Below are 21,223 nucleotides of genomic sequence, written 5' to 3'. Positions count from 1 at the left end.
TCCAGGTCAGAACCATGAATTTCCTTGACATCTGATCATAGGCACCATACCAGGGCTCCTCATTAGGCTAGTGGAAGAGTGATATTTGGGGCAAATCCCCCTCTCCTGGGGATGGCTGAAACGCAGCCATCAGAGCACTGATAATAAGTGGGGAACGTAGAATGGCACTGATTTCGTAGTTGTCCTGACAGGCTGGGCCACGGGAGCATCCACACGTACGTGCGCCTCTGTCTACAGCCAGCCTCGCCCCTCCTGTCCATTTCAGAGGATATGGAGCCATATCACTTCCCTTACCGAAGGCGACACTCTGCGCTTGGGTCCTCCTCGCCTCCAGTGAGCCCCTCTCCTGCATTCCACCTGCCTCTCCCACCTGTGACAACCACTCCCTTGACCCTGGCAGGGGATCCTGCCCTTTTTCTCTTCTGTAGGCAAGTTCAAAAAGAGAAAAGAGAGAGGGGGAAGGAGGAGGGAGAAAGAAAGGGAGGGAGGGAGGGGAGAAATGGGGAGAGAGAGAAAGAAAAGAAAAAGAAAGAAAGGGTGTACTCTTGTTGTCTCTACTTCCGGCCTCCCTCTCCAATCCTACATGATCCAGCCTTCTTCCGTCTGTCCCTGTCCCTGCCCCTGCTCTGAAGTCATCATGGCAAAGGTCACCCTAATCACCAGATCCAGGGGGCCCTGGTCATTGTTCATCTTACTTGGCCTCTCTTAAGCATTTGACACTGCTGACCTTGTACTTCTTAGAGCTTTCTTGGCTTCCATGGCATCACTTCCTCCCATTCCTCTTAGCTCTCTGACTGTCCTTGTTCTCCTTTGGGAGCTCCTCCTCCTTCCCCACCCTTTCCAGGTTTGGAGCTCTTACTCTGTTCTCGTCTTGGTCTTCCCCCAGCTCATCCCACTAACACCTATGGCCTTGACCTGGCACTGATGATCATGGATCGCCAGTCTCCCATGAGTCATCTTCCCTGATTATCCCCAGAACTATGAACTCGTTATTTCTGATGCTGAACTCTTTCACATCCCCCCAAACCAACTCCTCATTCCTTCCTATGATCATTGATGGCACCCCCATTCATCTAGTTGGGCAAACCCCAAACCTGGGGATTATCCAGCTTCTACATTATCCTTCTCCTCACCTTCTCTTCTGCCTCCTAAACATATGTCCTCCCCTTTCTCCCACCTTGGCTGAAGGCAGTGCAGTTTTTCACGTCAACCTCCTCACTGTCCGCTCACTCACAGCTCCCCACCACTCTACCAGCTCTGGTCTGTTCACCACACTATGCTAGAAGGGATCCTTCCAAAATGCACTCTCCAGTTTAAAATCTCCCGGTGGCTTTCCCATCCTTTAGGATAAAATCAAAACACAGTATCATGGCAGCCAGAGCCCTTCAGGTTGTGGCCCTTGCCTTCTTTGTCATCATGTTCTCTCCCCCCCTCACCCCCAGCACTATATATGTTAGCATCTTGAAATACTTGTTATTCACCAGTGCACTCTGCTAGTTCAGACTTTTTTTTCTTTTTTTCTTTTTTTGCTTTTGTGCGTATGCCATATGCTGCTTCTTATACCATATGCCTGGCAGGTTCTCCATCATCATTCCATCCCCTGCTTCAACCCCATATACCTAGCACAATCTCTTGATTTTCCCCTACTTGGGGGCAGGGGGTCTTATTCTTCTTGTTATCCCTGTAATTATATAATGTTTAACACATAGTAGGTGTTTCATGATTGTTGTTGAAAGGATATCTAGATAGAATCATGGATGGATGGATGGATGGATGGATGGATGGATGGATGGATGGATGGATGGTTGGATGGATGGTTGGATGGTTGGATGGATGGATGGTTGGATGGATGGTTGGATGGATGGATGGATGGATGGTTGGATGGATGGATGGATGGATGGATGGATGGATGGATGGATGGTTGGATAGATGGATGGTTGGATGGATGGATGGATGGATGGATGGATGGATGGATGGATGGATGGCTAGGTAGGTGGGTGGGTAGATAGAAGGATGCAAGAATGGGTGGTAGATGGAAGGTTGGATCCATGTGTGGGTAGGTAGAAAAATGGATGGATGGATAAATGGATGTGTTGGTAGATGGATGATTGCAAAGTTGGGTGAACAGATGCACTAATGAGTTGGTGGGCAAGTAAATGGGTGTGCGGACAGGTACAGCGGACAGATATGTGGATGAATGGTTTGATGATGGCTAATGCAAACAAATATGTAAAATCCATTCAGTTTTGTGAAGGCCCAGGTTGATTCTTGTCGCTGGTCAACCAAATTAAGAATGATGAGCTCCAGCCACCAAAATAAGCAGTAGCAAATGTGAGAGAGATTAAAATCATTCTCCAAGAAAAAGGGTGCTGATCCAGGACTCTTGAACACCTTCCAGTTCTTCTCAGCCTTGCTGCTCGGTTTGTGCAAGCCACTCGACTACTGGGCCTCAGTTTCTCAGTTAAGTAGAGATAACAGTGCCATGGCCTCTCCCTGTCTCCACAGTGTCACGAGGGTAAATGGGATGGTATGTAAAGAGTGTGCCAAGATCTTCAGGGAAAATATGTGTTTATAAAGGAACAGATTTAATAACAGTAATCACACCTTGCATTTAGATCAAGCTTTGCCCTTCTCAAAGCTCCTTCACAGACTGATCTCAGTTGAGTCTCAAAACAATTCAAGGCAGGTATTGGCCCCATTCTCAGGCGAGGAAAGTGAGGTGCAGAGAGATGACGTGACATGCCCAGGGGGACTCTTAGTGAGTAGCAGGTCTTCTGACTCTGGGCTCATTGCTCAATTTTGATGACAGCCTTTTTCGGATAGATTATCTCCCTTCCTGCCTTCCTGAAGAGACCCAGACATAATAGACCCTCTCAGGGATGAGTCAGGGTCGCTATCGAGAGCATCAGTTCTCGTGCCATCCTCCAGACCTAGCCATATGTGCCAGTCCGGGGCTGGCAGAGGCGCAGAAGGGAGGGGCCGGGACTCGAACCTGAGGCTTCTCCTGAGAGGCAGGAGGTCACGTGAAGCTCCCCACCTCAGTCACGGGTCCAGACCCCCTGCCTGTGTTACGGCCATCTGCTCTCTCTCCACCGGCAACATCTGTGGCCAGCACTGTGGCTCCCATGCCCCTGCAGACCTCTCCCCTCCCCACCCCCGTTCCTGGCTCCTCTCTCTGGCCTTCCGTGATGTGCTCCACTCATCCAGCCACATCCCTGGCCCTTCCCCAGACCCAGCCAAGCCATCAGAGCTCTGTGAACTTATTCTCGGGAAAACGGGCACATCCAGCACACCGCTTGCTCTCTGAAACCTTGCGGCGCTCTCCTGTTGCCATTCCCAGACCCCCTCTGCTCCCCGCAAAGCAGAGAGGCCCCCCACAGACAGGGTCAGATCTGGACTTTTGCTATGGCTGCATAAGTCTTCGTGGGTTTGTACTACAGGGTAGAAATCCTGTGTGTGCTGTCGAGAGCGGAGGGGGTCGGGGTGGGCGGGCCAGCCCACCTCAAGCGGGCACTCACTCTTCGAGGGAAAGGCAAGCCCTGGCTGACCATCTGTGGTGCTCACTCCCCTCCCACGAAGGGAGGCCACCCCACGGGTCCTCCCGTCACACCCCCTTTCCCTTCCCATGGGGTGGCATCCCCAGCAACCAGCCAGCTTACATCCTGGCTCGCCTTAGGCAGCCTGCCCGTGCGGCGGGGAACTTCCCCCACTCCCAGGGACCCCAGGGTGCTCCCAGCAGGCCGCCTGTCTCCCTCGTTGCTGTCTGGCCTCCCCCAGCCTGACTTCGGAGCACCTTGGCCTCTCCCCCAGGGAGGATATGATGGGTGTGCCCACAACAAGTCTCCGGCAGAGACAATAGGACAGGAATGCATTAGCTTCCGAACAAACACTGTGTGGGCTCGCACAATTGCCTTGGATTCTCATCCAAGAAACACATTTCGGTGTTCGGTGTTCGAGGGCGCGGGTGGCTTGCCTGCCCCAGCCCGCCCACACCCCTCTCTCTGCCAGAGACTTTGATGAGAGGGCTGCTCCTCCCACCCACTCCAGGCCCCGCAACCCCCAAGGTGGGGCAACCCTGCCCTCCCCATCCCCCCCACAACCCCCACCACCCCCCTGCATCTAATCTCTAATGTCTTCCCAAGCGACAGCAGCAGTGGGGGGAGAGAGTCCTGCCCAGGCAGAGCAGGACCTGCCCACCCCACGAGGGCCCGTCCCCGGCCGCGACTTAACTTTAACAAGTTTGTTATGGTGGAAAAGTATACAGAACGCACAACCGATCGTTTTAGCCACGTTCTAGCCAGTTCGGCAACATTCGGGACACTCATAATGCGTCACCATCACCGCCATCCATCTTCAAGACATTTTGTCATTCCAAACAGAAACTCTGTCCCCATCAAACCTTGACACCCTAGTCCCCTGTCCTGGCGGCCCCTGGCAACCGCCATCCTACTTTTGGTCCCTATGAATTTGACTATTCTGACTATAGATGTAGAATCAAAAGAAAAAAAAAAAGTGGTATCTTATAGGATTTGTTCTTTTGTGACTGCTTCATTTCACCCAGAGTAGTGTCCTCAGGGCTCATCTGTGTGGTAGCAGGTGTCAGCCCGGGCTTCTGGTGGAAGGCTGAAGAACATTCCATGGTGTGCTTGGACCACAGTAGTTCATGCCTCCCTCTCTCCACTGACTAGTTGCTTCCACCTCTTGCCGGTTGTGAAATGGGTAGACAAGTAGTCGTTCGGGTTCCCATTACTTTTTGAGACTTGTTTTGGAGTTAAAAAAAAAAAAAAAGAAAGAAAGAAAGAAAGAAAAGCAAGAAAAAAAAAATAGCATTGTCTCCAGAAGATTCCAAATGGAGCATATATAAACAAGAGAACTGGCTAACCCCCTCTACCTACCAGCAGGGATTTGTTTATCCAAACCTGAGCTGTCCCTTGGGAAAAAGCAGAGTCCTAAAGAAATAGAACACAGGACAGGTAAGTCTGGCCAAGATGGAAAAGAGTGGAAAGATCCTGCACTTGGGACACTGCCTGCAAACAGACAGGGAGGGATAGAGTCTTTGGGAGCCCATGATCACCCCGGGGGCGTGGGAACCTCTAGGAGGGGCAGTGGAAGGGGTCTTGGAAGGGAGCGCCTGTGGAGTTGGTCAGGGATCCTGGGTGCAGAGGTCAGCCTCTTATTACGGCACAAATAGCAGCAGGTTGTGACTTCCGGGGAGGCTGAGGGGGACGTTCTCCAAAGCCCCTTCCGCTCTAGGGCTCTGAGACTCTGCTCTCCAATGCTGGTCCTAAGAGGCCAGGACAGCTTTTGCAGGGAGAGAAGGAAGTGGTCTGTGGCCTCTCTGCATCCCTGCACCCAGCAGCTCTGAAGGAAAAGTGTAATGACCCACTCCAGTCCTCCCCCACTTCCCTGAGAAAACCCAGCAGGCCGTGCAAGAGGGCCTATCGCACGATGTGATTGTTGGCTTAGCACGGACTTTCCCAAACAACCCAGTGCAAGATAAGGCTGGAGGAGAGGCCTGGGCTTGGGAGCCCGCCCACAGCTCTGCCTGAATGCCCAGGCGAGCCACCCTGGCCCTCCAGAGCACCCCACCCTGTTTCTGTCCCCGGCCCTGCTAGCCAGGAGCCAGGGCCTCCAGGGAGGGAACCCCAAATTCCAGGGGAGTTTGGACACACAGAGGAGAAGAAGGGATTGGAAAGGAAGTAGTCCAGTCATAAGGATGTGGGGAAGAAAGAGAAGGAACAGAAAGAGACCACAGTCTGTAGTTCCCAGCTCCTCCAGGGAGCAGAGGGCAGGCCAGGCCTTGGGGGTTAGAGGGAATGGGAAGAAGGGGGCACTTGCTCACCAGGGCCGAGGGCGTGGCTGGCTTTGCAGTGCTGTCAGCAGCTCAGGGGTCCACTTGGAGAGGGAAACAATCACCTTCCAGAACATCTAGTACTTCTCAGGTCCTAACTCCTACCAGTATTCCCATAAGCTTACCTCCCTTGTCCCTAGAGCCCCAAAGGAGCTAATCTAGGACAGAACATGGTGCCAGGTTCATTTCAATCATTTCTTTTTTTTTTTTTTTTTTTAAGATTTTATTTATTTATTTGTCATAGAGAGAGCACAAGCAGGCAGAGTGGCAGGCAGAGGCAGAGAGAGAAGCAGGTTCCCCGCTGGACAAGGAGCACGATGTGGGACTCAATCCCAGGACCCCGGGATCATGACCTGAGCCAAAGGCAGCGGCCTAACCGACTGAGCCACCCAGGCGTCCCTTAATCATTTCAACTTACCACGACAAGCCCCCTTGAGCACCTACTCTGTGTCAGCCGATGTGGTAGAGGCGTCCTGAGTGGACCCCGTTCTTCCCACGAGCTGCCAGCTCTGCCTCTCCTCCCCCACCCGCTGCCAGTATGTCTTCTGCCTCTAAGAGTTCCCCTTCCTCCAGATCCCCCCCTTTCTTGTGATTTCTACGGATTTTTAAGGATTCCCCCCCCCCCTTATTGGGGAGCTACAGAAAACCTATTAGGGAACAAAGTTACATTCAGAAGGAAATTCTAGCCAAACTTACAGGGTTTTCCTACAATAGATCAGTCCCTGTCTACCCTGCAAAGTAAACAGGGCTAGGCCCACTCCCCACGTGGACCCCAGCCTAGATGGCCGCAGGTCCCTCCCAGTCTGGGCACCAGCCCTTCCCCGAGCAGGCTGGTTTGGGTGCAGACCACATGCCTTAGACAGGCCTGCTGCAAGGTGAATCACCTGCCCCAGCTTTCTCCAGAACCTGGTTCCTGGTCTTCACTCTGGCCTCCTGGGTCCTCTAAATGAAGGAATCCCTTCCCTACGGCCTCCCAGAGAGGTCCACCAGGCGCTGGCTTGGTGGAAGCCTCCCCTGGCTCCCCTTGGGGTTCTGCAGCTCCGGCAGGTAAGAAAACTCCAGAAGCAGATCCTGGTGTAGCAGGGGAGGGACGGTGGAGCAGCAGGGCACTTACTAAGCCTGTGTATTGTCGTTTGTTAATCAGGACCCTTGCTGCATTCACTGTAATGACCACGCGGCGAAACCTTGTCGTGGTGCATGTCCGGGTCCGTGGGTAGGACACGTTCCTCGAAGTAGGTGGAGCTTGCCTTCTGCCCGGGGAGACAGACAGCAGTAGATGAACAAGTAGACAATGTGACGGGGCGAGCGATGCGACAGCAAGAAGTAAGCCAGGAGGAGAGTGGGGCTGGTGGCTTACACCAGGAGTCAGGACTGTGTCAGTGAGTAGAACAAGCACCCCAGTGGCCTCAACACCTGTCACTTTGTGTTGGTGGCACCATTTCCTCCCCTGGATTGTCCCCTGCTTTCTGTCTGCTTCTCCTTGGAGCAGGTCAAGGACTAGCTCTTTTCCTTCTTCCCCAAATGATTTCTGCGTGTCTGCTGCCAGCCCAGCTCTGACATACAGGGAGAGGCAAGGGAAGGGAAGAGAAGAGAAGGAGGCTGGGCTCTGAGCGCACCTGCAGCCGGTACAGCCGGCGCTGACCTGTCTGCCCTGGCCTCCATGCCCCGCACACCCACGGGGCACGCAGCAAAGCTCCCCCTAAATCTTCAGCCCTCCGGAGGTGAACGGTCTGGCTCTTGCTGGGAGGGGCCCCGGGCTGGGTGGACATACGCAACCTGACAGAAGGGAAGAGGGGACACATCGAATCGGATTTCAAGCTAGCTGCAGGAACAGTCCCCAGCATGTCACACCCGGGACAAAACCCCTGATTGCAGTTCTTGTTCAGGGAATGAGGGCACTCACCCTAAAAGTGCCTTCCTCTGGTGCTCTCCTCACTCTCCACCCTGCCTTTAAAACCAACCAACCAACCAAAAAACCTGCGTGATTAGTATCAAGGAACATTAAGTGAATCCCTCCTGTTGCCAGGAGCTAGCCCTGGAACACAGCACCGTGCCAGCCTTCAGGAGGCGGTCGGTTCCCCCTGGAAAATGTCTTTTCCCTCGCGTGGAATGCTGAGTGGGTGGACAAGCTGGGGAGTGAGAAGCAGGAAGGGGCAGCAGGGCCTGGAGAGATCCAGAGCCTTCCAGGAAAGCTGTGGGCCTTGAAGGGTGGGTGAGTATGGGGAGTTGCCTCAGAGGGAAAAGTCGTCCGTGGCAGAGAATCCAAACGCGGGGTCCTCCTGTGGGTGTGAGGATCGGTGTGGCGGGGAGTGGCGGTGGGCGCGTACATAGGGGTTTGCGAGAAGACTCTCCAGTCAGCCAAGGGGCCAGAGGGAGATGGGGTTGGCGGAGTTTGTGGAGAACAAGATTAGAGCTTCTCTGAAGCTGTGAACTGTGCCTTGAGAAGGTTCCTACTGGGAATTAAGAAAAAGGAATTTTATGAAAAACCAGAAAACAGCAAATATTGGCGAAGATATGGAAAAATCAGAACTCTCCGACATTGCTGGGGGGAAATGCAAAATAGCGGCCCCAATGTAATTTGTCTAGTCCCCAGAAAGTGCAGCGAGACCCAGCCATTCCACTCGGAGGTGAGGATCCCCTGAGACCTGAAGACAGGCGCTCTCGCAAAAACCTGGACACGCGTGATCACAGCGGCATTATCTGTGAGAGCCAAAAAAGGGGAAACAGCCTGTGTGTCTGTCAATTGATGAATGTATCAACAAAATGTGGTCTCTCCATACAGTGAAATATTACCCAGCCATAAAAAGGAACATCGGACCGGTCCTTGCTACCACACAGGCAATCTTCTAGAAAGTTCTGTTCATGAAAGAAGTCAGTCCCCAAGGACCACATACTGTATGATGCATTTATGTGAACTATCTATCCATAAGAGACAAATCCACAGAGACAGAGATCAGGGGCTTGGCGGGGGCGGTGCTAGGGAGTTAGGTAAATGCTAATGGTTGCAGAGCATTTCGAATACATCAAAGGCCACTTGGCCAAAAAATGTGTGAGTTAGAGCTCAGTTGAGAGAGAGAGGGAAGGAGATGAGGCAGAGGGGAGCCTGGACGGGGGCATGGCCAGTCTTAGCCACTGAGCAGCCTGGCCATGGCCTCGGTCAGGAAGCAATTCCGGCCTCTGGTAAGTCAGCACAGCCGTGGTTTTGCAGAAGAGTGCTGGGATTTCTAGAAGGCCTTCTCTAGCAAGGGCTCAGGAGTGCCTGAGACCATGGCTGAGCCCCCTTCACCCGTCTGAAAGTCTGTACACGAAATGTATGGCTCTGAAGATTTTTGCTGACTTCTCGTTATGGCCATCCGTCCCAGCATATTTGCCGCCTTCAGACCTGCCTGCAGCCTTGCTCTGCCGTGGCCTCTCACTGTGGCCTTCTCACCTGGCCTGGGCGCCACCGTGGTCCTCCAGCTGCTCAAGTCCTACTAGAGAAATCGCAGTGTTCCTGCCACCCTCTGACCCTCGTGGGCTCTCTCCCCCTCCCTCCTCCCCTCCGACATGTCTGTTCCAGGCCATATCGGGGCTGGGAAGGGGCCGCCCCCCTCAGTAGTGTTCTCTGCCTCTCTCTTCCACAGCTCTTGCAGTCTCAGGATGTGAAGGAAGACGCCGTCCTGTGCTGCTCGATGGAGGTAAGCACCTCTGACCTCAGACCTTCCAGTTGTGGGCAGTGGAGGGTCACAAGAGGTACCCGCCAGTCCCAAGCAGGGGTGTGTAGAGGGGGCTGGTGGGGAATGGTTTCCCAAGCTGATGTGGATGCAGGATTATCAACCCCCAAGCAGAGTAAATGTGGATAGGGTAACCAGCCTGCCACTAACTAGAGGAAGAGATGCCTGACTCTGTGCCCTGACATTGTGCCCTGTCCTTCTGTCCCCAAGACCACCTTTTCCTTGCACCAGGCCCGCCATATAAATGACTTAAGGGATTCCAGGTAACCCCCACCCCCAAATATCTCCATTGGCTTTTGTGGTGCGCGGCTTGAAGAAGACGCTTGAGGCCTGAGGCCCCATGTTGACACCCTCTGCTTCAAAGCACCCCCGCAGGGGTCACCACCCCTGCTCCCAAAGTGTGGCCACTGTGCATTGAACCACTCTTCCTCTGGGATCTTCCTCAGCGACAAACTTTGCTCTGGGAGTCCAGCCCAGTCACTGAGAACGGAGTGCCACGAGAACAGGTGCTTCCAGCCTGGGCGCCCAGGGTCTGTCAGGGCCGTGTGAGCACAGCTCTGAGGTGGCTTCTGCCCGGCCTCCAAGGCCACTGCCAATGCTCTCAGCGGCCAGAGGGGCTGGGAGTCTGGACGACAGCCTCAGGTCTGTGGGATGGTCACCATTCATTTGTGGGGCTCCATCTGGGTACTGTACATGGGACTTGGTGACAGGGCAATAGGGGGAAAAGAGAATCTAGTCCCTATCCTCAGTTTCCACTCCGGCTGGGGATAGATAACACAGGGTAGAGAAGAAATACAGGTAATAGAACCTGCATCCCTGAGGAGTCAGAGGAGAGAGATCAAGGTGGTCCGGGAAGGTCGAGGAGAACTTTTTGAAGAAGGCAGAGCCTTGAAAAATGGGTGGGGCGAGGTGGGCCTGGGCAGAGACGGAGACTGAGATACCTCGGAGACACCCGCAGGGGCTGCTGCCCAAGGCTGCGTGATCCAGACCACGGGGACCCCTTCTTCCCCGCAGAGGCTTTTCAGCATCACGGGAGCCTCTCTTGAGGGCGGGCCCTCTGGCTGGCCTTCTGCCCCTGTTCATATTTCGTGTCACAAGTGTGGGAAGAGGTCAGTGCTGGGGTGGGGAGATGGGATTAGGGGCAGGAGAGAAATAGGAGACCTCATCCCTGCTCTCAGGTTCCGTGCAGAGACGTGCAGGTGATAATGACTAAGCTCGTTTCTAGAGAGACATCCCTACAAGTGGAAATTAACACGGGGCAGCCTGATGGCCTTTGAGGGGAGCAGGTCAGCCATTGAGGGTCTGGGCAGGGGTCAGGGAAGGCTTCCTGTAGGAGAAGAGCTCTTGGGTAAAGACAAAAGTGGCGTGGTCCCAGTGAGGGCTCTTTTCAGCCCTGGGCAGTGGGCAATAACCTAATCCCTCTTATTCTTGCAGCAGATTGGTGGGTAAATGTGGGCTTTCACAGTTGACTCCTTCCACCCTCCTACATCTCTGTCCTCCCTGTGGCACAGATGCCTGGCTTGCACCTTCCAGAGACAATCCAGCTTTTTCCTGGCCCTGCCCCCAGCCCTCCTAACCAGGGTGGCTCAGGGGGCCATTCCAGGGGCCCGAGTCCCGTCCTAACCCCCACTCCCCCACCCGCAGCTGCAGAGCACAGGCCGGCTGCTGGAGGAGCAGCTGCCTGAGATGATGACCGAGCTCCTGGCCAGCGCCCGCGACAAGATGCTCTGCCCCTCAGAGTCGATGCTGACCCGGTCGCTGCTTCTGGAGGTCATCGAGCTCCATGCCAACAGCTGGAACCCTCTGACGCCCCCCATCACGCAGTACTACAACAGAACCATCCAGAAACTGACAGCCTGACAGCCAGGGGGCCTGGCGGGCGGCCCGCGGGCAGCTGGGGCCCTGGTACCCAGGGCCAGATGGACAGGCGGGAGGACAGGGGTGGCCCTGGCGGGAGAACGAAGTGGGGAGGGAAGCAGGCAGAGCCGGTGGCCAGGCTGGAGCCAGACAGGGAAGGAGGAGGGCCCCTCGTCCGAGCCCCCCCAACCCCACGCATGCGGCAGCTCACACCAATAAGGGAAGCATGTTTCTTTCTCATGGTGGCCCCGGTCGCCCCTCCCCACTCCCGCTCCTCCCCTCCCCCTCCCGCCAGCCGCGTCCCCCGCAGGGCTTTGTGCGAAGGGTTTCATCTCCGTGACTCCTCCGAGGGCCTGGCAGCGCCGCACGCCAGGGTACCGCTTGGGTCAGAAAGGACCTCAGAAGGCTGAAAAAGTGGGTCGGAGACGGGCTTGCATTGTTCCTGCTGTCAGCCGCCGTCACCAACTGGCAGCAGGCGACGTAGAGCAGATGTCCCGGAGGACAAAGGCAGGCACGGTCCCCACCAGCCGCCTGTAATTGACGGCCTTTGTCCGCCACGGTCAGGCTGGGGGTCGGAGGCTTCTCCTCTAACCTTCGCGCCGCACCCTCCCCACTTCCAGGTCCTCCTCTGGGTGGCCCCCAAGCCTCAGGCACAGGGGGTGGGGCCCAGGGAGGGGAGCAGCGGGAGTGTGCCGGTCGACTCCTACTCTGGTGTTTTATTGTTTTATTTTCCAAAGTCAGCTGCTTTGAAGTCTCCTCTCTCAATGAAAAGAGTCCGAGATGTGATCACACAGTCAGCAGCACGAGGACCCCCCTGATCAGTGGAAGGATCAAACCCAGCCCCCTCTGGAAGGATTCTAGCCCATAGATAGCTTGCCAGTAGCCAATTAGGGTAATTGGAAACTTCTGCCCCAGCGGGGGTCCCGCTGGAACCCTGTGCTCCGCGCAGCAGCTCTTGGCTTCCAGGACCTCTGTTCTCTTCTTCTAGCCTTGCTCTGTCAAAGGTCTGACACTGTCGCGGGCGCCAGGAGTGCGTTAAACCCCCGTCCTGGCTTGGGGGCGGTGGGGGGGCGCCTTGTGGTGAATGGGGCACAGACGGAGGGGGGCAAATTAAAACCAAAAACGCTAGTTATGTTGCCCATGCCGCACACGGGTCTCGTCCCGGGCTTAGTGGAGGGAAAGGGGCTGTTGGGGGCTGCCCGGCTCCCTCAGACTTGGATTGGAGCTTAGCTAAATGGGCTGTTGTCGCTAGCCTAGCCTTATCGCAGGCAGGATCCAGAAGCCGAGGGCCCCTACAGCCAAGGCCTCTATGGTCCAGGAGGGCTCTGGACACTGCAGCTGCTGGGTGGGGGTGGAAACAGGGCCTTCCCTGAGGCACGAGCAGAACAGGGAGGTGAGCAGGCGGGACCTCCGGACACATCTTTCCAGGCTGGGAACAAGACTGGGGGTTCTTGGAAGGGGCAGGTCCTAGGGAGAGCCCCTTCTCTACTGGAGGAGCATGCGGTCAGGCTCTCGGAGGCTGGCTTTGGGGTCGTCATGGGCATCTGCCCAGCCCCAGCTCTGGGGTCTGGAACCCAGGCTTTGATAAGCCCCCCTGTAAAACACCACCCCAGAGCCCAGCAGCTTCTGGGCTCCCTGGGTCCCTGGAGGGCCTTGGTTTCCTGGTCCACTCAGGCTGGCCAGGGGGTGAGGGCTGGAGATTTTCCTTGGTGGACTTTGGTTCTGGGAGAGTGGGCAGGGTAAGGCAGGGGTGGGGAGCAGGTCCCCCAGTACTCCTTCGCCCCCACCCCCGAGCTGCAACCCATCTTCCAGCCCCAGGATGGGAGTCTATGCTGTTTCCAAGGCAGAGTGTGTTGGGGACATGTGTAGGGGACACAGGTTTACCTGGAACTCGTCTGTAGCCTCTGCCCCAGCCTTCTTGGCCTCCTCCCCTCCTCAAGCTTCTCCTCACTGCCTTTCCTCCTCAGCGAGCACCTTCAGCCCAGACTGGGGCCCAGGGACCCCAGGGGCCCCACAAGAGGCCCTGAGGGGAGAGCTAGACTGAGGTTCCAGGGCTCAGAGAAGGCACCAGGGACCTCGTGGTCGGGAGGAGGCAGACGGCCTCAGCCGGGCACGGAGCTGCTCCCAGGCAACCCTCAGAGAGCCGCATCTGGGCTATGATGGGCCTGGCTCTCCTGGTGTGTGTGCAAGGCGTGCATGTGTTGTGTGTGTGTGCGTGTGTGTGTGTGTGTGTGTGTGTGCGCGCGCTCACACATCTGCTGAGAACAAAGCAGGGCCCCAGAGTAAGGGAGTGACCCAGAGGATCAGGGACCAGGACCTCCTGCCCCTTCCATGGAGCAGAAAGCGAGCACACAGGGGCCGATGTCCCCTGCGAAGCCCAGACCTGTGGCATGGCGGGCGCTGTGAGCCTCATGCCCCTTCCTCCTAACGCCCCTTCCTCCTAATGGCCTCCGTGGTGGTCTTGCCTCAGGGCCACCCCTCCTTGACTGTTAGGACCAGAGTATGAAGAAGTAAGATATAAATATGTATACATATATAAATATATTTTTAATTACGTGTCGTGTCACAGTGGCTCCAGACATACGGTCTGCCTAGTTTATCCCGTTGCTTGAAAGTGCTTCCCGGCCAATCCAAATAACAATGTACGCTGTTTTTTCTAAATGCAGGTTGCTGCTACTCTTTGGGACATGGAAGGAAAACGTTTAAAAAAAAAAAAATTTTTTTTTTTTTTAAGGAAATAACAGTATAGCGCAAAATCTGTGACTCTGAGGCTGCCTCCCAAGAGAGACTACTCAGACAGGACCCGGGGAGCAGCAGTGGGTGCCCCACAGAACCCTAGGCCCTCCCCAGGCCAGACCCCCCCCCCCACCGTCTGCTGAGGAAGGCCATATCCAAGTTGACCTCTGAATGTATTTGATGGGAGGCAAAACTGGATATTGCATTTCTAGGGCTCGCGTTGTTCTCCCCACTCGCCCCACGGCTTTCTTGGCGCAGTGAAGAGGCGAAGTCTGGCCCTCTGATGTTGATCCTGTCTCGGTCTGTCCCCCAAACGCCCCTCCCCGCCAGTCCAGACCAGATCGTCCTTGCTTTCCTCTTAGGCGGCCAGCCCACTCACCACAGTCCTGCTCCGCTCGGCCTCGTGGCTTTGCCTGAGGGCTGGGACCGCAGCCGCAAGAAGGCTCCTAACCTCCCCCCGGAGAAGGTGGGCAGCCCCACCATCGTCCGTAGGGAATGTGCACCCCAAACCCAGTTTTGTCTGTGGGTCCTTCCTCAATCCGTCTGTAAACCCTCGAGGTTTAGGGATCGCCCTGTCCATCTGTGTAAATGTAAATGTTGGCCGAGTTGGTATTTATTCTAATTTTTATTTTATTTTATTTTCTCTGAGGGATGGGGGAGGGGGTGGGAAATGTACCACTGATCACGCCCTGGGCAGCTGCAGGGGTGGGGACCCCGCCAGCCGGGCCGCCTCGAGAAGCAGCCCCAGGGGGCCGCCCCAGACGTCACGTTCCAGTGTCTTATCTGGCATCAGAACCCGGCCAGCGTTCCTCGTGCGACAGACTTTCAGGGCCCTGTGCCTCAGCTGCTGGCGCTCTGCGGGCACCTCTGCCCGGGCCTTTGAGGACGCAGATCGCGAGGAAGACAACACTCCCGTGCTTGGGACACTGGCGTACAAGGGCTGCCCACCTCGCCTGAGCCAGCTGGGAGCCTGGCGACAGGACCTACCTCCCTGGAGAAGGGGCCTGGGGCTTCCCGCCAAAGCCGCAGCAGAATGCTCCTCACGCGACCACGTTCCCTCCCTCCTCTGTCCCGCTTTCCAGCTGAACCCAAACTACAAGTGGGTTTAAAAAATAAACACCGAAAACCAAAAATGCCCTGAATCCATGTTCTCTGTGTGTTCGGCGAAGGAAATCTTTCCCAGAGCCGCCTCTGGCCTCTGCCAGTGCTGGCAGAGACCTCCAAGGAGCCCCTGGCCAGGCAAGGAGCTAATGAGAAGATTTCCCACAGTCTGGCCGTCTTGAAGAGCGGGGGCATGGTCTGGGGCCTGGGGAAGGCTGAGAAGGAGTGGTCCAGCAAACGTGGGTGGAGGACACTTGTGCCCCCCACCTCTCCAAGCTGGGAACTCTGGCTTATCCGAAGGCACGGGATCTGGCCAGTCCTGCAGAAAATAGCTTTTGCTCTAAAGATGTGGCTTGCCGCACGTTTAACCACCCCACCCCCCAAACCTACCCCTTCCTTAGAAATCTCACTGGAGCATTTGGCAAAGACTTATTTTAGAAAGATGGAGACTTGGGCCCAGAAGCTTCTAAAAGTCAGCAGCAAGTGGCTGTCCAATCCCAGTGGGTCAAACCAGCCTTTCATCAAAGAGGCCCAAAGGGGCCCAGTGATTTATTTTCCTGTGATGACATGTCCCTTGTTTTGCACAATCCCTCCCATAGCAAGACACTGGGGACACTGCCTCCTGGTAACAGATCCCCCTCAGGGGTTCTCTCTGATTAGAACTTGCCAGTCTTTTAGCATCTCGGGGCAGCGACAAGAGCGTCCACCCCCACTTCCTGCGTCCCTGGCCTGGTCGAGACGGCAGCCAGCCCAGCCAAGGAGCCTGGCGAGAGCGAGCTGAGGTTGGTCACTGCCTGTGACGGAGTCACATGAAACTGTGCAGGGACAGCCAGAAGTGCACAGATTGGTTGAGGGAGATAACGTTTTAATTAAACCATCGAGGCATTTGTCAAACCAAAGTTTCTCCAAAAATGCAATTTACAAACATGCAAAGGTGTAGGACAAGAACTTGGAGTTCAGCGTGAAAGATGTTTGGAAGGTGGGAGAGAAGGTGGGGAAATCCTACCAAACAACGGTTCACAGAGAGGGAGAAGAGCTTTTTCTGGGTGATGTAGTCCTGGTTCCAGAAGCTTCTAAGTTACTGAAAGCTATGAAACACATCGTCCAAATAATAAACGTTTCGATCCTGCATTTCACCACTGTCTCTGCTGATGGGTGTTAATCGGTCCTCCTGAGGGTACGTTCCATATGTCCTGGGGTCTGTAGGAGGGAGGAGAAGACAATTTGGGGTGCATAAGGTCGGATGTTGTGTGCACATGCACCCAGGACTGGGAAGAGCCTTTTATGAGCCAAGGTAAAGAGCAGGAAAAGAAGAAATTGAGAGGGAAGACGGTGCTGTGCCTTAATACTAAGAGTCTGTCATCCCCGCTACTCCCAGGGCCTTCAGAGCCCTCCATACAATGTCTCCGGTGGCTGGACAAAGTAAGTGGGGATTTTTGATCCCCATTTTACAGATGAGAAAGCTAAGGCTTAGAGAGGGCTCATCAGTGACCCAAAGCCAAGGGCTGGTCAGCAGGGAGCAGCATGAGAGCCAGGTGGCCCCTCCCCTAGCCCAGAAAGCGAGTGAACCCTCGGCAGCCTCTCCCCACTGACCCCGCTGAGCACGGCCCCTGGAAGCCGCCAGCCACACCAGCCAGACAAAAGGATCAGCGGGCTGCCCACTGGGACCCCGGGGACAGCCGGCACAGTCTTCCTTCTGCGTCTTTTCTGGCAGAAAGGAGGCACGAAATCAAGGGATTTGGGTGGGGTGGGGAGAAAAAGCCGTGTCCCAAAGTTTGGCATTGGTGCCATTATGTAAAAGGATTTGTTGTAATATATGCAGACTGTCCCCTTGGATCTCCAACACACCAGTGGTTCTCAGTGTGGGCGGGAAGAGAGGGAGATGCTCTTCGGGAGGCTTCCGAGCCGGGGAACCAATATCTGAATTGCCTGGGAACTTCTCAAACTATCCTCGGAAGGAGGACACTTACATACACCAGAATTTTCAGAATCCTGCCCTCAGGGAGCCCCTCTTCTTACCGGTGGGGACACAGGTGCCATGCCCTCTGTGGGGAGTGAGAGAAAAGGTGTTTAAGGTCCCCGTCCCTCCATCCCTCCTTACTCACTCCAGGACCGTGGCTCAAAGGTACGCATGAGGAGCTTACAGCCATTCTTCCGGTTTAGAAACAGCTGCAGTCCTTACCTCCATCTACTGGATAGGTGTCACCGGCTTCTCAGAAGTTTGCATTAGCCACTCCGCATTACAAAAGACCCACAGGAGCGCCCGTTTCCTCTAACCTAAAGCAATCCCAAGAGGATTTTCACTTTTCCGATAAAACAAAGCAAGAGGTGAAAAAGACATTTAGCGTTTGCTGGCAGAGCCTGGAGAGAGGCAGAGGTGCCCCTAGCAGGGAGAGCAGAGCACCGGGGCACCTTCCCTGGGTTAATGGCAATCGCTTCTTCACTTTGTGGCACACCAGCTTCTGCAAGTCCTCGTAGGAACATAGGAACACTCTGCTTTCAAACAGCAGAGGAGGCCTGTATCGGGATCTGCCATCCTAAGTGGAGTGAGGCTGGCTGGCAGGTTCACAGTCGGGGAAAGGGCTCCAGTAAGTAGGTGCAGAGCAGAATAGATACCACAGACTCAGGGCTGTGGTAGGACTTTTGTGGGGCCCCAGAGCACCTCGGCCTTCGTCAGCCCTCCTCCTTCAAATAAAATTTAAAATGTGGGCATGAAGACAAATAGATTCTTGTTACTTATTAAAACTTTTTTTTCAACCTAGAAATTAATTTCTTGCTTCTGATTTTAAAAGACACGAAAAGTGTTTTGCAGGCTCCTAAAAGTGTCGTGTGCCCGAGGTACTGGGTCTAATGGGTCCATCGGCCCTGAGGGAAGATCGTACTTTCCCTGAGCCTGCCTGGGTGAGCAGGGCAGACAGGTGTGCACGGAGTTGGTCAGCAGGGTGCACATGCTGCCGTCTGCCGAGGAAGCAGCTGGCCCCCTCTGGAAGTGGATGCAGTAGGGCTTCTGCCCCAGACCGGCTGCTGGGCAGATGGCCCAGAGCGCACAGTGAGCAGCGGTGTCTGCGTGGCCCAGGAGACTGGCCCAGAGAGCCCAAGGCAGCACCCAGCCCTAGTTCCTGTACGCAGCACTTCCACACACATGACCTTGTGATGGGCTCACCAGAGTCCTGGGAAGGGACTAAATAACATTCTTCTACCCATTTTACATCTGGGAAAACTGAGGTTTAGGAACCGTGATAGTCGAATGGCACGTTCTGTTTTCAAATACATGTTCTGGTTTGATCCTCACAATAGCTCTGCCAAGTGACAGACACTTTGGACTCCATTTTATTTCCTTCTGTTTGTTTGTTTTTAAAGATTTTATTTACTTGTCAGAGAGAGAACACAAGCAGAAAGAGCAGCAGACAGAGGGAGGAGCAGGTTCCCCACTGAGCAAGGAGCCTGACCTGGGACTCAGTCCCAGACCCTTGGATCACCACCTGAGCTGAAGGCAGAAACTTAACTGACTGAGCCACCCAGGCGTCCCTTGCCTCCATTTTAAAGGTAGGAGGGGCCCTGCACCACTGCCCTCCTCGTCCAGAAAACCTCCTGGTGGGCGTGTGGGGACCAGGATCCTGGCTCCTGGCCTCCAGTACCCATGGTCACCTTTGTGCCCAAGGCCCCTTGTTCTGCTGTGTCCCCTAGTTCTAACTGACCACTGGTTCCTAGGGACAAGTAGGGGCTCAGGCCAGGACACTTGGGCCCAGTGGTCACCCAGCAAGACATACAGGGACACAGCCCTCAAAGGGACAGGGATGGGTAGGAGAGGGGCTCATGGTTGACACGTCATTGGTGCCTTTAGGCCAGAAGTGGATTCTGCCTTGAGTTTGGCTCAGAGGAAAAGGAGAATTGCCAGGGGCTGAGGAAGGGACAGTAATTCCTGAACCATGTCAGGAGGAGAGGAGAGGGTGCTCGGGGTCTACGTCCATTAACTATGACCATGTGATTCTGTGTACCTAACTATGAACTATGTAACTGCAAAGCTTGAAATCTCGGTGACTTCCAACCCAGATGTTCACTGCTCTTCTTTATGGGTCTACGGATGGGTTGAGGTTTGGATGATCTTGGTTGACCGACAGGGGAGTCAAGCCCAGTCTTGACCATGGACAGTGGTTGAAGGTATAGTGTGCACCTTCCCTTATTGTTACCTCCTCCAGGAAGTTCTCCCTGACTGAAACTCCTCCACCGTCCTCCAGCAGCTCCCAGGGATGCTCCTACCACAGTCCTGCTCACGGTGTAACCCTGGGCATGTAGGTGGCCAGTGCCCACAGACTATGAGCTTGACCTTATCCCCTTTGCGTCTCCAGCCGCAAGCCCCAGGCCTGGCCCAAGCAGGTGCCAAGCAAGCATGTGGGGGACAAGTGGGTGAACCATGACAGTTGAGGTCCAGGCAATAAGTGACAGAGGGGCTTGGGAGGGAAGAGCTAAGCTACCCAGACCAGTACAAAGTGGGGGGCACCACATGGGACAGGGACTTCCAGTGGGGAGGGCTAGAGGTGGTCTTGGGGTCCTGAGCTCTGGCAGTCCCAAGAGGCCCCCAGGGGGTGGATTTTTTTGTGGTTGGTGCCAGAGGCATGGCAAGTAAGCCAGGGCCTTTGTGTAAATGAGAAGGAGATGCCCTTGCCCCCTCAGGGCCGCTGGTCCTGGCTGGGACCCATCAGCCGCCACAGATGCGTTCAGCCGGACCCTGGTGTGGGACACACCCTGTGCGCTGTGTGTGAGATTTCCGGGGGCCTGGGTGTATGTTTGGAATGGGAGAGTGTGGGGGGGGAACACATGTGTGGGTGTGTGCCCACGTGTAGGCTGTGTGCCCGGTGGTGTAATGATACATGCACATTTGTGCCGCGGTTTCTCAGCCCCCCGGCTGGCTGGCCTCTGAGCAATGAGGGGTGAGAAGCAGAGGCAGGAGGGTCCCAGGTCCCAGAACTAGAAGCGGGGTGTCTCCCAGAGGAGGTGACAGTGGTTTTCATCCTATCCCGTGGGGACGAGGCTGATGTGAGCCCCTCAACAGGCCATGAACAAGCTGATGGTCGCCGGATGGGCAGGCCACACGCCGGCCCTCTGCTCAGGCAAGGCCTTCCTTCCTCGGCGTGTTGGCTACTCAGTGAGGGGAGCGGTGGGGACAGGCTGAGCAGAGGACTCTGGGAAGGAAAATGTCCCACAGTGGGTGGAGGGGCCTGGTCTCAGAAGACCGTGGCTCAGGCGGAGACCCCAGAGGGCTTGTGGCCATGGCTGCAGGAGGGACTGCCCTGGGAGAGGCCTGATTCTCCGAGGAAGGGGCTGCACGGGGCCAGCAAGGGAAGACTGGGGCTGCCCGACCAGAATGCGCCCGTCCCCGTCAGTCGGACCCCGTCGGCCTCCTCCGCGCAGTCCCATCACCCCCTCGGACTGTGCGGCCTGAGGTCTCAGAGAGGAGCCGCGGGACCTGAGTCTCCTCTCTCGCGGGGATGCTAGGACTGGGCCCCAGCGACGGGGAGGCTGCGGCATCCAGGTGGCCGACCCTCCCGTGCTGCTGAGCTGGGCTCACGGGGTCCTGGAGAGTGTCTGTGGCTCCAGAGGCCCAAAGGCAGCAGGAGTCCCGAGCCGACACTTGCTGGGGAGAAGACGCCCCCCAGAAGAGCTGTGCTAAGACCAGAACGGGGTCTGCAGGGGACAGACAGCGGGCTCCCCCTCCCTGGTGAAGCTGCTCCGGGAATATGGGATTCCCCTTTGGGAACTCCATTCCGTTAGGCCCCTGGCCCAGGGTGGTCAGCAGGCCGGGAGGGAGAGGGGAGCTGGTGCTCAGTGAGCAAGGACAGGCGGCAGGAGCCCCGCGGGTGCCTGAGAAGGTGCTGGGGGGATGCATCTGTCCTCACAGCTCTGACCAGCATCTCCGGGGAAAAGGACTGGGGGGCTGGACACTGAGAATGGATGGAAGACCTTT

At 55.7% G+C, this 21,223-nt stretch overlaps 1 protein-coding gene across 5 annotated transcripts in view; it reads left to right on the top strand.

Moving 5' to 3' along the window:
• CTIF (cap binding complex dependent translation initiation factor) overlaps positions 1 to 15,290 on the top strand; it is a 284,019-nt gene extending 268,729 nt beyond the window's left edge. For all 5 annotated transcript variants that reach the window (XM_082699263.1, XM_082699267.1, XM_082699266.1 and 2 more), the window contains 2 exons: positions 9,475 to 9,528; positions 11,209 to 15,290. In XM_082699263.1, the coding sequence (XP_082555389.1) occupies positions 9,475 to 9,528; positions 11,209 to 11,424 (270 nt within the window). In that variant the 3' untranslated portion in view covers positions 11,425 to 15,290. The remainder of the gene's footprint in view (positions 1 to 9,474; positions 9,529 to 11,208) is intronic.
• The last annotated feature ends 5,933 nt before the right edge of the window (positions 15,291 to 21,223 follow it).

This window comes from Mustela nivalis (assembly GCF_964662115.1).
Source record: "Mustela nivalis genome assembly, chromosome: 14".
Lineage (NCBI taxonomy): Eukaryota > Metazoa > Chordata > Mammalia > Carnivora > Mustelidae > Mustela > Mustela nivalis.
This window is presented reverse-complemented; position numbering and strand designations above follow the sequence as displayed.